This window comes from Dissoconium aciculare (assembly GCF_010015565.1).
Source record: "Dissoconium aciculare CBS 342.82 unplaced genomic scaffold K489scaffold_1, whole genome shotgun sequence".
Lineage (NCBI taxonomy): Eukaryota > Fungi > Ascomycota > Dothideomycetes > Mycosphaerellales > Dissoconiaceae > Dissoconium > Dissoconium aciculare.
In genome coordinates this window covers 1,788,102-1,802,278 of record NW_022984951.1, presented here as the reverse complement: position 1 = coordinate 1,802,278, position 14,177 = coordinate 1,788,102, and the positions used below count along the sequence as shown (strand labels likewise).

The 14,177-nt window shown below is 52.8% G+C and overlaps 7 protein-coding genes across 7 annotated transcripts; 3 read left to right on the top strand and 4 right to left on the bottom strand.

Moving 5' to 3' along the window:
• Positions 1-598: 598 nt before the first annotated feature.
• Positions 599-2,071, bottom strand: K489DRAFT_310426 (4-aminobutyrate aminotransferase; the record flags this gene model as incomplete). Its single annotated transcript, XM_033600703.1, has 1 exon — positions 599-2,071. One exon carries the CDS (start codon positions 2,069-2,071, stop codon positions 599-601), a length of 1,473 nt encoding a protein of 490 aa, XP_033464563.1.
• Positions 2,072-3,184: 1,113 nt separating this feature from the next.
• On the bottom strand, positions 3,185-5,994 carry K489DRAFT_375637 (glycoside hydrolase family 13 protein). Its single transcript, XM_033603728.1, has 4 exons — positions 5,533-5,994; positions 4,118-5,480; positions 3,434-4,064; positions 3,185-3,367 (listed from the first exon to the last, which is right to left on the bottom strand). The coding sequence occupies exons 1-4, from the start codon at positions 5,609-5,611 to the stop codon at positions 3,305-3,307; spliced, it is 2,136 nt and encodes a 711-aa protein (XP_033464562.1). The 5' UTR covers positions 5,612-5,994; the 3' UTR covers positions 3,185-3,304.
• Positions 5,995-7,660: 1,666 nt separating this feature from the next.
• K489DRAFT_348948 (uncharacterized protein) lies at positions 7,661-9,723 on the top strand (the record flags this gene model as incomplete). Its single annotated transcript, XM_033602388.1, has 2 exons — positions 7,661-8,039; positions 8,127-9,723. The coding sequence occupies 2 exons, from the start codon at positions 7,661-7,663 to the stop codon at positions 9,599-9,601; spliced, it is 1,854 nt and encodes a 617-aa protein (XP_033464561.1). The 3' UTR covers positions 9,602-9,723.
• On the top strand, positions 9,683-10,043 carry K489DRAFT_19235 (uncharacterized protein). The gene has a single exon (XM_033599538.1). The coding sequence runs from the start codon at positions 9,764-9,766 to the stop codon at positions 10,007-10,009; it is 246 nt and encodes an 81-aa protein (XP_033464560.1). The 5' UTR covers positions 9,683-9,763; the 3' UTR covers positions 10,010-10,043.
• Positions 10,044-11,264, bottom strand: K489DRAFT_19310 (uncharacterized protein). The gene has a single exon (XM_033599542.1). It carries the CDS (start codon positions 11,020-11,022, stop codon positions 10,078-10,080), a length of 945 nt encoding a protein of 314 aa, XP_033464559.1. The 5' UTR covers positions 11,023-11,264; the 3' UTR covers positions 10,044-10,077.
• Positions 11,265-11,426: 162 nt separating this feature from the next.
• Positions 11,427-12,883, bottom strand: K489DRAFT_375635 (adenylate kinase). Its single transcript, XM_033603727.1, has 3 exons — positions 12,492-12,883; positions 12,197-12,404; positions 11,427-12,097 (listed from the first exon to the last, which is right to left on the bottom strand). The coding sequence occupies exons 1-3, from the start codon at positions 12,640-12,642 to the stop codon at positions 11,650-11,652; spliced, it is 807 nt and encodes a 268-aa protein (XP_033464558.1). The 5' UTR covers positions 12,643-12,883; the 3' UTR covers positions 11,427-11,649.
• Positions 12,884-13,255: 372 nt separating this feature from the next.
• Positions 13,256-13,805, top strand: K489DRAFT_19134 (uncharacterized protein). Its single transcript, XM_033599532.1, has 2 exons — positions 13,256-13,700; positions 13,755-13,805. Exon 1 carries the CDS (start codon positions 13,427-13,429, stop codon positions 13,682-13,684), a length of 258 nt encoding a protein of 85 aa, XP_033464557.1. The 5' UTR covers positions 13,256-13,426; the 3' UTR covers positions 13,685-13,700; positions 13,755-13,805.
• The last annotated feature ends 372 nt before the right edge of the window (positions 13,806-14,177 follow it).

Here is a 14,177-nt window from a genome sequence, read left to right as displayed (position 1 = left end):
ACTGGTTTGCACAACAGATGTCCTGCCGCAGCTTGAAGTGCCAAAAGTTCACAGCTAAGCAGTACGCGTTCAGTCGCGATGACGACATTCCAAGCGGACCAGGGTGTTTTATCCGCTTCGTCACATTGTAGTCATGCATCGACGGCAGCCCGCCAGTGCCGAAGAAGGCACATCTGATGCTATTCCTCTTGATACAGAGCATGCAAAATTCATACCACAATGTATATTGCAGGGATACGTTCCAGCAGATGGGTGATCGTCATGGCAGCAGATAAAGACATGTTGCTCAAGGCGTGAACCGACCAGGCTATTTAGTAGATACAGTCGTCGAGTGACGGGCAATGCGGCAGAAAGGGCCGATAAGCTTTTGCCAAGATTTAACGCCATTTCCAGCGCGCCCGAGATGGGATGGGGACAACGTTCGGGAGTAAAGAATTAGAAACTTCGGAGCTCTCGTAATCACCAATGTCATGAATCTGGTATACTGCTACATCCACTTCCAAAACGCCCTTTCCCATCGAATTGGTCATGTAGCCTTGCGCTCATGCAAAGACAGAAGAAAATACATCACGTTCATTGTCTCAGGAACAGCAACCCCTCATGACTGGAGGATCTTGTCGAAGGCTTCCAATAGGATATCCGCGTGGTGCTTCTGGAAAATCAGCATCGGCCGCAGACGGACTGCTCGCTCGCCCGATCCACCAATGTTGACTCCGACAGTTTTCGCCTTCTTGAGTACATCGTCACGGCGAGGTGAGTCAAATGCGATGAATGTGCCTTGGCCCTTGCCGCGAAGGTTGAGGATCTCATCCGGGTACTTCGCCGCGAGCTTCTCAAGGCCGGCGTAGAGGTAGTCGCCAGTCTTGGCAGTCTGCTCGACAAGGTTCAAACGCTCGATCTCGTTGATGATTGCGCGGAAAAGCAGAGCGCGGGCTGGGTCACCCATCCAGGTATTGAATTGACGATAGGCCTTGTTCGGTCGCAGATCGGGGTTGCCAAAGTAGTAACCGGCCGCTTGCGCCTTCTTGGAGAAGGTGACCATGTCCGGTGGGTCTTGCATGTTCCAATGCTCGTGCGCCCAGAACTTGCCAGTCGCACCGACTCCGGTCTGGACTTCATCAACGATCATCAACACCTTGTGCTTTTTCGTGATGTCTCGCAGACCAATGAAGAATGCTGGACTGGCGTGGTTGTCACCACCCTCGGATTGGACTGGCTCCACGATAATGGCAGCTACGGGAGAGTGGAAAGTGGTGATGATACGCTCCGCCTCCTCAAGGCAGCGAGCCTCCTCTTGTGCATTCTCCTCAGCGTGCTTCTCGAGAGGGTACTTGAGGTGTGGGAAGGGAGCCTGAGGCCAGTCGAAGGCCGGCATGTCCATCTTGTGAACAGGCTTCGAGCGAGTGGTGGACAACGAACCAAACAGTCGACCGTGGAAACCACTCTTGAACGACATGATGGAGAGGTTGGGCGAGCCTGGGCTTTGGTTGTTCATGGTTGTGCTCAGCTCTTCTGGGGACCACTCAACATGAGCACCACCGCGCTCTTGCTGCCGTCTCCACATGAAAGCTGCCTTGTATGCCAACTCATTCGCATCGGAGCCAGCAGTTGCAGTGAAGACTTGGTTGAGGCCTTTGGGTGCCACTTTGAGGATACCGGTCTCTAAGATTTCTGCCCAATCATGTTGAGGGAAGTTACCCAAAGCTGGTCGATTGATCAAAGCAGAAGCCATGTCAGGGCTAGTCGCTGCCGCGAGCAGGCTTGGATTGCTGTAGCCGACGGGTATTGAAGCGATCTGAGCGTACACGTCGAGCAACACATTGCCATCGAGGTCTGCAATGTAGTTTCCAACACTGTTGTGGTAGTTGGCCATCATGTTGAGTGACCGAGTGTCGAACACTTTGTCAAGATGTGCGATTGCCTCCTTTGATTGTGGTCCTGGTATTTCTGTCTTCAGAATGGGGGCTTCAGGCTCCTCGGGGAAGAATGGTGACTCTTTGCCATTGACGAAGAGGCCTTTGACCGCGTTAGTCAGGCCAGCGGCCGTGTTGGAGACGGTTTCAGTAGCCATTGTTCGTCTGTTGCGAGTAAACGAAGGTGGGTACAAGTTTGTGCGGATTGAAAGACGGAATCATCAGTCTTGATGGAGAAGAGAGCGTCTACTACAAGTAGAGCGGCAATGGAGGCGGTCCCAGGAAGAAGACACTGGAAACACGGCGTGAACGCGCGGAGTTAAGTGGCACATCGATATTGCCTGGACCCTCTTCAACCGAAAGTGGGATGTACTTTCCTCATTCGGACTTTGATGTGCTTGCACCCCGCAGTCGAACCGGCAGTGGTTAGCCAGGCGGAAGTCACCCAGAGAGCCGCATGATTCCTTCTCCAGTGACACGAATTGTTGGAAGGGGAACCTTCACAGGCGGGGCCCGGAGGCCACCACGGCTGCGTGCTTGCCTGCAACCGACCATTCATGTTGTGACTGGCTTGCTGCACCACGCGGCAGTCTAGCGAACTCTGTCCCACCTGCACCTGGGCATTTCGCTTGCACACAATGATGGTTCCTCTTGTTTAGCGCACATAAGCAACATGACACACCGTAATACCATTCGCAATACCATTCGCATAAGATAACCACATTGGTGCACCGGCTCCTCACGGCCAAGGTCGAGTCACTCAGCTAAGTGCAGTGGATGCGGAGTCACCGTAGCACACATGTGTGTACTCTACAATCCAAGGATGGCTTAAACCTCTGCCCGTCTCGTGATTCCGGAATTCGAGTGGATTGATCTTTTGCCATTACCAGATGCAGTGTGGCAAAGCGAACAATTTTCGACGTGTTTGCGATTAGCGGGGCCATTGATCCGGCGCAACGTCACTCTTGTCCACCATGGATACAGGCCACAGACGTTTGATCGACAGTGAACCTGATGTTGTACTACCGCAATTCCTCAAGTCATTCAGCGACCAATCACATCCAGGTCGAGCTTGTTCGATCTTCGACCACGACGCAGCAGCTATGTTGAGGCGTCGTTCTCTGATGCAGATATTGTGTGCAGTCAATATGCACTTGACAGACACTTATTGTTCGGCCAGAAATGATGATGTGGCAAAACATTGCCACATCATGCGGCCAACCTTGTGCTGTAGATTCCAGCTGCATTGCCAGTGAGCACAGTGGTTCGGCAGGGTTTGAAAGTTCGTAATTCACAACGATGTTCATCAGTCATAATATAAACTTGTCGCATACACAGGACCGTGCATCATCACAGTCAGAGCTGACCGCGCCCTCTGCGCGCTAAACTGCTCAATAGCCCAGAGAAACATTGGATTTCCAGCTCGGGTCCAGTGTCTCCTCCAGCGCCAGGACCTGTAATTTCACTAAAGTCAGCAATTTGGAAATCTCGCACAGAAATCAGAGCCCTCGATCACTCACCATTGCCGTCCGGGTGGGTAGGTAGACCTGCAAGTAGTTCTTGCGTCCATTCCATTCCATGTCGGTTGTGAAGAACCGCGTCTCATTCTGAATCCGTGCCAATCCTCCGAAGGCCTTTTCATCAGAGTTGATGACCACACGGTAGGTGCCTGCTGCCTCCACACCGACGCGATAGTCGGTGAATGACTCGCTGGGGTGGAAGTTGAAAATGAAAAGCAGACCAGCGCGCTCGTAGACAATGACTTTGTCGCCTTCGTGCTTCAGGCTGATGTAGCCCTGCGGTGAGTGCAACCAGCCATATTTCTGCTCGGTCCACTGCATGTTGCGGTCAAAGTCATTGAGGAAGCGGTAACGGAGGAGTTCATCCTCGACCAAGTTAAACTGGCGTCGGGCGTAGTGGAAACTGTTGCCATTGCCCTCACGCGGGAAGTCCAGCCATTCCGGATGTCCGAACTCATTTCCTTCAAAGTTGAGGTATGCCTCACCTCCAAGACTGTGGGTAATCAAGCGGATCATCTTGTGCAAAGCCATACCGCGCTCAATGACTGGAGTGAACTCGCTCAGGTTCGACATGTTTGTGTACATTTCTGCATCGCACAACCAGAAGAGCAGTGTCTTGTCACCGACGAGTCTGTAATTAGTGTTAGCTTGGCTTCATTCTGGTCGACACAAGATTTCACCTACGCTTGATCGTGAGATTCCGCATATGCAATGGTCTTCTCGCCATGACGGCGGTTTGTCAAGGTGAAACAGAGGTTTCCCATGTCCCAGTCGATGTCTTGTTTCTCCTTGAGCCATTTGATGTACAGATCAGGCACAGCCATTGCCAGCCTGTAGTCGAATCCTATTCCTCCCAGGCTCAGCTTGATGCATAGTGCTGGCATTCCGCTGACATCCTCGGCGATCGTAATACAATCGGGATAAAGCTCGTGAAGCATTTCGTTGGCCAGCATGAGGTAGACCACACCGTCCTCATCAACATTGGGTCCAAAGTACTCGTGGTAACCTCCGCTGAATCCAGTCCCAATGCCGTGGTGGGTGTAGAGCATGCTGGTGACACCGTCGAATCGGAAGCCGTCAAATTGGTACTCGTCCATCCAGAAGCGGAGGTTAGACAACAGGAATCGGAGAACTTCGTGGTGTCCATAGTTGAATAGCCGGCTATCCCACAATTCGTGTCGGCCGCGCGCACCCTCGTGAAAGTACAAGTGATCGCTGTTGTCAAACATGTTCAGTCCATCCAAGACGTTCTTGCTAGCGTGCGAGTGAACAACGTCCAACAGAACCGTGATTCCCATTCCGTGTGCTGTATCAATGAGCTCTTTGAGGTCATCGGGCAGGCCATATCGCGAAGAAGCCGCAAAGAAAGAATTGATCTGGTAGCCGAACGAAGCATAGTAGGCATGTTCCATAATCGCCATCAGCTGAATGGTATTATATCCCAAATCCCGGATTCTTGGCAGCGTGTTCTGGGTGAATTCTTTGTACGTGGCTACCTTGGGCTCGGGACTGGAAATGCCTACGTGAGCTTCGTAGATTCGTGCGCTCAGAGGCTTCGGTGGTCGTGGGTTCTTGAACTGGTATTTTTTGGGCGGGTTCCAGAAGCGGGCATCATAGACCGGCGAGACCGAGAGATCCTGTGTGACTCTTTTAATCCATGCCGGTATCCTCTCTTGTCTCGCATAGTCGTTAGGCACCACTAAGCTGATCTTGATCTTGCTGTCATGTTCGATGGCCGGAGCGCCATTCACCGGATGCAAAGTAATCTCCCACACACCGAAGGGATCTCTCTTCATCTCGTGGCTGTCTCGATTCCAGCCATTGAAGTCTCCGATCAAGAATGCGCGCAGCGCAAAAGGTGCCCATTCTCGGTAGGTGATAGTGTGATCAGGTGCAACGAGGAACCCATACTTCTCGTATCCCTTGGCGAAGTTCGCAAGGCCACCTTCGGTCTTGTTGATCGTTTTGATCCAATTTTGGGCCTTGGAGAAGCGTGATCGGAGGGAGGCCTTGTAAGGCTCGAGGTAAGGATCAAGCTGGATGACACCTGCGAGCATGATTAGCACGGCTGTCAGGAATTTGCGCATTGGAAGCAGTACCGGTGCCGTCGTTGGGGATCCCAGCGCTGGCGGGTTTCGCCATAACCGAGTCGGCTGAAGCTTCGTTCAATTTGTCCATGATGGACTGTATGAATGGCGTTGGCGGCGCAGCACGAGGGAGCCAAAGCAATATCTGTCTGGGCCAATATCGCAGGTGCGCAAGCGTCGAGGTAGAGTTCAGAGTTGTTGTAGAAGAGAAGGGCGATTGTTACTGTCGCAAGAAGAGCAGAAGAGTTCACAGGTACACTTTTTGAAGGGAGGAGGAATGGCCGTGTATTTGATAGCTATGTGTAGTGGGTGGTTTATATCATGAATGCAGGGCACAAGGGTCGGAGCAACCAGGAGCAGCAAAAGTGAGAAGCTCAATGCTTTTCTCACCAGACCGGAAGAGTATCATGCCATCACAAACTGGGGTTTGACAGTTGGTTGAGGAGAGCTCAGCAAGTTTGGTGCGCAGAGGAAATGTCCTGTAACAGTACAAAATGAGTAGAGGATGGAGCTGTTGGTTGTATGCAGGTGCGTTGGGGCAAGGCGCATCATCGTCATCGTACAGCGCTCGAACCGTGCCGGCGGCGGTTGAACATCCATCCAAGCCGTGCATTGCCCAGGCGGGAACTTTGGGCTTTGATAGTAGTACCCGCTGCAAAACGATGAGAAGCTCAGGCGTCGCCTTCCTTCCATTGATGAGTGAGCAGTCCATGCGCCGCCCATTTCTCACCATCGTGGTAACTGGGCCAAACGTCCGCCCCACCAGGAACCATCGTCCTCCTATCCTGCACTCTCAGAGAATTGCGTATGGCACTTACTGTAGTTCCCATTGCTTGCCCAAAACTCCTTGGCTCATGCGCACCTGCAGGTCGACGGTGCGCGGAGGAGAAGCATCATCATGATGGAGTTTCACCTGCACATTAGTCTTCTTCATCTGCAGCTATAGTATGTGATCGATTTAATGGTTCAACGGAGAAAAATTATCGCCGGTTCTTGTGAGGGCGGGCCGATGAGCGGGTGGGGACGGTTTCATCCCCATTTTACGCCCGCCGCTTCAGGCAAGAATAAACGCTGCTACTACCTCTCTTTAGCATAGGCGGTATACTGCGCTGTGCAGGTGGTGTCTGTTACAGCCCTGGAGCTACCCACCCAAACTTGCAAGCGGCTTGATACATTGTCTCGTTAAATCGTTCCCAACCCCTCGGGTTGATTGAACATTGGCCTCCTCCACTGTCATCACCATCGCTGTCGTCCTCCTCCAGACGGCATGCGCTTGCTCACATTGCACCAGAGAGACACGTGCACCATACCAGGGGTATGATAAGTTTGGTCACTTCACGACCTGCAAGTCTCGGCTCCACGAACGCCCTGCCGAATCATGCCCCACATGATCGGCCCGACCATCAGCCGGAACGTCGATAAAGATCGACGGAGAAACTCCCGTATTTACCCTACGAATCTATACATTGACGATCTATAGAAGACCCCATAGTATTGGTACAGTAGCTTTCAATAGAGGATCTTAGAAATCTCACGCGTCGAGGTCTGCTTAACGCTTTGTTCAAGTTTCAGATCCTCGATCCTCAGCGTCGTGTGCTCGGCGGACTACGCTTGCCATTACGCCTCTTCTAAACTGGAATTGCGTGATACTGCCAGATTTAGTCATCATAAAGTACCCGGGTATGATATGAGTTTCGATATTCAAGGCCTACAGTTGTGCTTTCTTGACAGCGCCTTGTAGGATAGCATCCTGCAGTGTGGAACTGGATGTGATATGATGGTAGCAAAGGTCCAAGCTTCCGATTGTGGCAGTGGGGTTGTCGTCGGCAGTACAGTGCACGCTCTCTCCGGCCGGCCGCAAGACCACAATGATGTGCGCTGAACTCACGCTTTGGCGATAGGGATCATTTCTCCACACCTCTCAGACCGTCTGAGGTGTCTGTAAGAGCAGTACAGCTCTCTCAGCTCTCTCGAAATTCCTATCCTACGACTTCCGGGCACCCAATTCACGTGCTGCACACGATTCGTTGCCTCTGGTCTATGCTGGTGAGCTGACTTGCGCCAGTCATAGTACCTGCAATTGCGTACATTCATTCCTTGACGCAACTACCTTGAACTGACCCTTTGACCGTGACCAACCATGACCTCGCTTACTTCCAATTTCGCACCGCCGGCACGGCTGACATATCTCGGGATTTCCGCTATAATTCGGAGACAGCTCAGCCATGCAACGCGACGCTCGTCCAATGGGTCGTTCAATCAAGGTTGGGTGGGAAGCTATGAAACTGGCGGACCGACCGAGGGACCTTTGAGCGATGCTTCGAACATTGGTTCTCCGCGAGTCACTCCCTCTCTTCTCAAGCAACATCTTGATCAATTCGTAGTGGGTCAGGATCGCGCAAAGCGCACACTCGCTACCGCTGTCTTCAACCATTACCAAAGAGTGCAGGAGCTTGAACGGCAAGACGAGGAAGCCGATGAAAGGTTGGCCGCGGAGGAAAGGCGGCGGATAATACTACGTTCCAAACACCCTTTGGACGACACAGATGGCGAGCTGAAGAGAGGTATCACGGTGCCGTCTCTGACGAAGGACTGGCACTTTGAAGATGAGTTTCCTGGACAACCGCAGTCCACCATTTACGCCCACGCTCCTGGGTCTGAGATACCGCAGGCGACATCACAGCACGAGGGACAAGATCAGACATCGCCGCTACAGGACTCGACGCCTTTTACGATTGAGAAAAGCAACATTCTGTTGCTGGGACCCTCAGGTGTGGGAAAGACCTTGATGGCCAAAACTCTCGCAAGAGTTTTGGATGTTCCCTTCAGCATGTCAGACTGCACACCATTTACGCAGGCAGGATATATCGGCGAAGACGCAGACGTGTGCGTGCAGCGCCTACTTGCAGCGGCAAACTATGATGTCACACGGGCGGAGCGCGGTATCATTTGTCTTGATGAGATTGACAAAATCGCGACGGCAAGGGTGTCGCATGGGAAGGACGTGAGTGGCGAGGGCGTTCAGCAAGCGTTGTTGAAGATCATCGAGGGTACTACCTTGCAAATACAGGCAAAGCAAGAGCGTGGAAGCACATCGGCTAGCGACCGATTGCGCGGAATGGGTCCTGGAGCTCCTGGTAGCAATCCCTTATCTGGAGGCGGCGGCCTGGGTCAACAAGGATCTAGTGGTGCCAAAGGTGAGATCTACAACGTTCGGACGGACAACATCCTCTTCATTTGTGCGGGCGCCTTCAATGGCTTGCATAGAACAATCCTGGATCGATTAAGCAAAGGCAGCATTGGCTTTGGAGCACAAGTCCGCGCCTCGCCTGGTTCCTCGGGATCACCTTCAGATGAGCACGAGACGGTCTTGATCGACGAAGACGAACTTTTCGAGAAGAACGTTCCCTTTTTCACCGCCCCTCCAGCAACACATGAGCCATCATCCTCCCCGCCCTCTTCATCACCGCCGACCAACGACACCACCGCTACTGCTCCTCTTCCTCCCCCCCGCAGAAAATACAACACCCTCGATCTCGTCGAACCGCAAGACCTCCAGAAGTTCGGCCTCATCCCCGAACTCGTCGGCCGCATCCCTATCTCGTGCGCGCTGTCCTCCCTGGACGTGGCTTCATTAGTCAAAGTCCTCACCGAGCCCCGGAACAGCCTAGTGCGGCAGTACATGCAGCTGTTCGCGCTATCCAGCATCGAGCTGCGCTTCACTACACCCGCACTCCACGCCATCGCCGGCAAAGCAGCCACGATGGGCACAAGCGCCCGCGGCCTGCGCACCGTGCTCGAACGGCTCCTCCAGGACGCCATGTTTGAAACTCCCGGGTCGAAGACCAAATACGTCTTGATTAATGAGGCGGTGGCTGGGCGGAAAAGTGCGCCTTTGTATTTTGTTCGGGGCAATTCCGCGGCGTTTTATAAGCTGATCGCGGATGAGGAGGCGGAATGGGAAGCGCAGAGGCAGCCAGCTGAGGACGAGAGCAGGGAGGATCAGGTGAACGCTGAGCCCGGCGAATCGAGGACTTTTGAGGAGTATCGGGTAAAAGCGACTGCTGTTGGCAATGCCTAGACACGATTCGTGCCTTGTATCCACCTGGTTGTGCGACGACGATATATTAACGATGAATGCTATGGACTCTTCACGATACACATGACTATATAAAATGTACACTTATCTTCATGATGCGATCTATGATGTCTTCTTCGTGAAACGCATAGGGGAGAAGGAGAAATGTATCCCCCTGTACGACGTTCTTGCTCTGATTCACCCACGCCCTCCCTACTTTACGTCGTCCCTATCGCGTCCGGTGTCCGCTCGAGAAGTCCGTCGCAAAGGTACTTCGGGCACTATGCACGGGCGAGCTCAGAGCTACGCAGTTCACGCTATGCAGCTGCTCTAATGATCGCGATAGGCGTTGCGTTGCGAGATGCGTGGCGGAAGTCGTGCCCTGAAATCAAGAAAGCAAGCTCGAGTTAGCATCAGACAAGAATGTAAAACATGGTCAGTCAGTGGTTTTCAGAGCCTTTCAAGATTGAAAGTTCGAGTCAGCTTACCCTGAGCACTGGCCGCCCGACTTCCGCCAACCTCACGGTCTCGTCGCTCTTCCTCACAATGGGCGGCGCACGACGGCTGCTTGCCTGCCAAGCCCTCTTTGCGCTACGTTCTAGTGCTAGAGGCGATGGGGGGAGCGGAGGCAGCGCCAGCTTCGTTCGATCAGGGCGGTTGTTCTTCTGCAATCCCGCACGATAATAATCGAGCTCCACGTTCTGATCAAGCTGTTGCAGACGCTTGTCGATCATGGCGGGCGTCAGCGTGCCTTGCAAGGACGGGAACGTGCAACGGAGCTTGATAATCATTGCTGGTAGGCTGTAATTTTTCACGTCAAGAATGCAAATGGCCTTGTCATGTTGTTTGGTCCAATTCGCGGGAAGAGGTAGTGTTGATCTGTCATGGGGATTTTGAAGAGGGAATGGTGCGGTTCGGGCGCCTGCCTTCGTCGAAGCACGGAGGACGCTTGCCACTCGTCCTAGGTTCGTTGGTCTCGAAATGATACTTCGCTCGGGCATCTCAGGTCTCGGTGTACTATTTTCAAACAGTTCGCGTATTTGCATAGCGCTTTGTGTTCCGTTCTTTTGCAAAGACCCGCTGTTATCGGCGATTTCGGAGGACATGGGTGCGTCCTTCATATGCTGCTTCTGAAAACTAGGCATTGGAGGGGTGCTGTTCAGCTCTGGTAGAAAGGTAGTGTTGCCATTTGTGATGGCCGTGATATCCGAGCATGCCGACTGCGTGCAGTCATCTCTGTCCATAAGAGGATGAGCATGTCTTGACGACTTGCTCCTCCAACGACGCAAGGCGAGTGACTGTCGATTTGCAATATCTCGAATGCTCGATGATGTGGAGTAAATGCCAATTTGTCGGGACGTGCATCGTTCAGAACCGACACTAGAGCGGTCAGTGTTGGGCTGTAATTGGTGATGTGTTGGCATGAAAGCACAGCTTTCAAATATACCTTGTCTCGCCCATGATCAGTTGATCTTGGACCATGACTGGTTCCGTAAAAGAGTTGCTCACCAGTGCCGCGAAGATGATACTGAAACCTCCTCACACCACGCAATACGGTACGCTTCTTGTAGGGCTCGTTGAACAGGTGTATCCTGCAGTGTAGAGGTTTATTCATCATTCAAATCCATTGTGTGATGAGACGGTTCTGTTGAGGACTTAGGCTTTCGTTTGAGCATCATCATGCGAAGCTTGAGGGAAGGAACGATAAGTACTTGCCCACGCACTGGATAAACCCACGTTGCTGCCGCACGCAGTCTCCTCCTGTCATCATCCTGCGCACCTCCAAGACCGTCGTGCAGTCCATAATCTGGAATAACAAACACAAGGTGGGGCATCGAGTCGTATGCATTAGATATTCTAGTACAAATCATCCCTATGGTTACATCTATCACTTTTTGTCCCAAAATATGCGCCACATCAAAGGCCTAGCCGACTGGCAGTTTTACAGATTTTCGGAGGCGTACGGGTTATCGAGACCAAGTCCAGCCGCTGCTTGTCTCATACAGACGTGTGTTTTGCAGTGGCTGCTTCTTGACTTCCATCCGCAGAATCTATTTGCTGAGGCCGAGCTTGCCGAGCAGTGTGCTGCTCTTGTTCTGGTCGAAGACGTTGAGCATGTCCTTCCAGACCTCGCCGGGCTTCTTGCTGGCATCGAGCTCAGTGTGGATTCCGGTCTTACGGTAGTACTCGACGACTGGGGCAGTCTGGCTGTGGTAGGTTGTTAATCGCTTCTTCAAAGCAGCCTCGGTATCATCAGAGCGCTGCACAAGCGGCTCGCCAGTGATGTCGTCGGTCATGTCCTTCTTTGGTGGGCTGAAGATCTTGTGGTAGGATCGTCCAGAGGCAGGGTGGACCAAGCGACCAGTGATACGGGCGACCAATAGATTGTCGTCGATTTTGAGCTCGACAGCATGCTTGAGCTGCTGCTGCTTAGCAGCCAGCATACTGTCTAGCTTGGCGGCTTGAGGGACGGTACGCGGGAATCCATCCAAAATGAAGCTGCGTTCGGATGTCACAGTCAGTATTCATCCTGACAATAACGCCAGTCCATGCCGTGTCCATCACACCAGAGGGATTTTGGGCGCGATCCAAACTCACCCGTGTCTGCAGTCCTTGTTGTTCTCCAACTCGCTCTCGATCATGCCGATCATGATCTCGTCCGAGACCAATTTACCCTCGTCCATGATCTTTTTGGCTTCCCGGCCGAGATCGGTCTTGGCGGCGACTTGAGCGCGGAGCATGTCACCAGTGGCCAAGTGACAGCAGCCGAAGCGCTCCTTGATCTTGGGCGCTTGGGTTCCCTTTCCTACATCACGTGGACACTGTCAGTCGCTGAGTGCACAACTTAAAGCCAAAGTCGCAGTGCAGAGGGCGTTGAGCGCAAGAGACGTACCGGCACCGGGAGGACCGATGAGGATCATGCGCATTCCATCCTGAGTATTGCTGCCACCAACACTGCCGGCCAAGCGCTTCTCCAATTGCTCAACCTGCTGTTGCAACTTCTCGACGGTCGCCCGCAAAGTGTCTGCTGCTGATCCCGACATTTCGGTAATTTGTGAGGGAAGAAATGCGAATGCGAGAGAGTCGGATCAAGGCGATGGAATCGGGCGAAGGATTTGGGTGAGGTCGTGACGGGCAAGAAACAAAAGGATAAGCACCCGAGGGTTTGAAGAAAGCGTTGGCCAATGTTCACCGAAAGATGGCAGAAACGGCCGAGCGGACGAACCTCGCCAGCTCTGTGAGCGTTGCTCTGCTAGGAATTAGCGTGCCAGACGGACGTACAGTACAATGCTGCACGCCCGTTCGAAGCTCCTCGGTGCCGGCTAAACTTCTGTGCGTCCACGGGTACCTAGCCAGCGGTACCCCAGCATTTCCAATCACCTGCACCCAGCGTTCCCAATGCGTTTCGTTTCGAGCGGAACACTCGGGAAACGCTCGTGAGAAGGAAAGTGAACCGAGGAACAATTGCGGAGAGCGATATAATCCGCCACAGAAAGAGAAAGAAACGGAGAACATTCCGGCGACGGACACGAACTCTGGTCAGACTGTACAGTCATAGCCGCGGTACACGTGCGGGATCATAGACAAATAAGACCAATCGTCATGAAAATGACCAAATCTACATCTCAATGACCTGGATCAGCAACCTCCTCGTCTCCAGCCGTGTCGTCGTCTTCGTCAAAGTCGTCTGGTTAGAGCATTGTCACGTCTGGCACTGTGACCAGTGCCTCAACCCCGTTGCCTGCGGTGACCATCAGCCCTCTGCACGCCAGTGAAAATGATAGTATCGGTTAGGTCAACTGCCGACACACGGCCAACACGGAGGGCATGGACTTCAACTATTACACCTGCACGCAGGTAGCCAACAACAATCCGATCACCGTGCAGACATTCTTCAAGTTGAATCCGACTGTGAAGCCAGATTACAGCAACATTCAGGCCAACACCGATTACCACGTTTCCAGATGTAGGTTCACAGCACATCTCCGACTTTTCGACTGGTATTATGCGAGTCCCAATACCCGGGAGATTCAATGCGATGTTGCGGAGCATCATAGATATCGGTGCTCAACTTTCACTCAGTGAATAGTGGGTGTCCAGGGTGTGCTGTCGCCATTGCTCCGATGATATTATTTCGCATGCTCATAAACCATAGGTTGCACCGCTGCGGGCTTTTTTAGAGTCAGGTCAAAGGCTTCGGCAGGGCGATGATGTGACGAACTCGCCGCCAACGTAATCCTTGACCGTCACAAAATCGTTCCCCTCGGACGGACGGCCAATTCCTACCAACAACACCAACTGCATGTCGAAATCGCGGAAAGGCTTAAACTCTGATGGCCTAGCCACACAGCTTCCGCTGCACTTGATCTCCATCGAAGGGAGTTGGAGAAGTGACAGTTGTGACAACATTAATGACTTCGTTGGAGCAGGCAGGATGACCAGCAGACAGTTCGTCCAGAGCTCAGGATCTTACAGTCTTAACTCCATACCTAGGTACAGGTGAATGCAACCAACAGCACACAGCCTCTTCGAGCATGCGTCAGGCCTTTCCAAGCCTTTGTTTATTCCCCGACTCTTC

Coding starts and splice junctions, on each gene's coding strand:
- K489DRAFT_19310 (XM_033599542.1), bottom strand. CDS start 11,022: ATGCCAACACATCACCAATTACAGCCCAACACTGACCGCTCTAGTGTC.
- K489DRAFT_375635 (XM_033603727.1), bottom strand. CDS start 12,642: ATGTCGGGATCAGCAGCAGACACTTTGCGGGCGACCGTCGAGAAGTTG. Junction 12,405..12,491: donor CATCGGTCCTCCCGGTGCCG/GTACGTCTCTTG, acceptor CACGTGATGTAG/GAAAGGGAACCCAAGCGCCC. Junction 12,098..12,196: donor AACAAGGACTGCAGACACGG/GTGAGTTTGGAT, acceptor ATCCGAACGCAG/CTTCATTTTGGATGGATTCC.
- K489DRAFT_19134 (XM_033599532.1), top strand. CDS start 13,427: ATGGACTTCAACTATTACACCTGCACGCAGGTAGCCAACAACAATCCG.
- K489DRAFT_19235 (XM_033599538.1), top strand. CDS start 9,764: ATGTATCCCCCTGTACGACGTTCTTGCTCTGATTCACCCACGCCCTCC.
- K489DRAFT_375637 (XM_033603728.1), bottom strand. CDS start 5,611: ATGGACAAATTGAACGAAGCTTCAGCCGACTCGGTTATGGCGAAACCC. Junction 5,481..5,532: donor GATCCCCAACGACGGCACCG/GTACTGCTTCCA, acceptor TCATGCTCGCAG/GTGTCATCCAGCTTGATCCT. Junction 4,065..4,117: donor GCGGAATCTCACGATCAAGC/GTAGGTGAAATC, acceptor CACTAATTACAG/ACTCGTCGGTGACAAGACAC.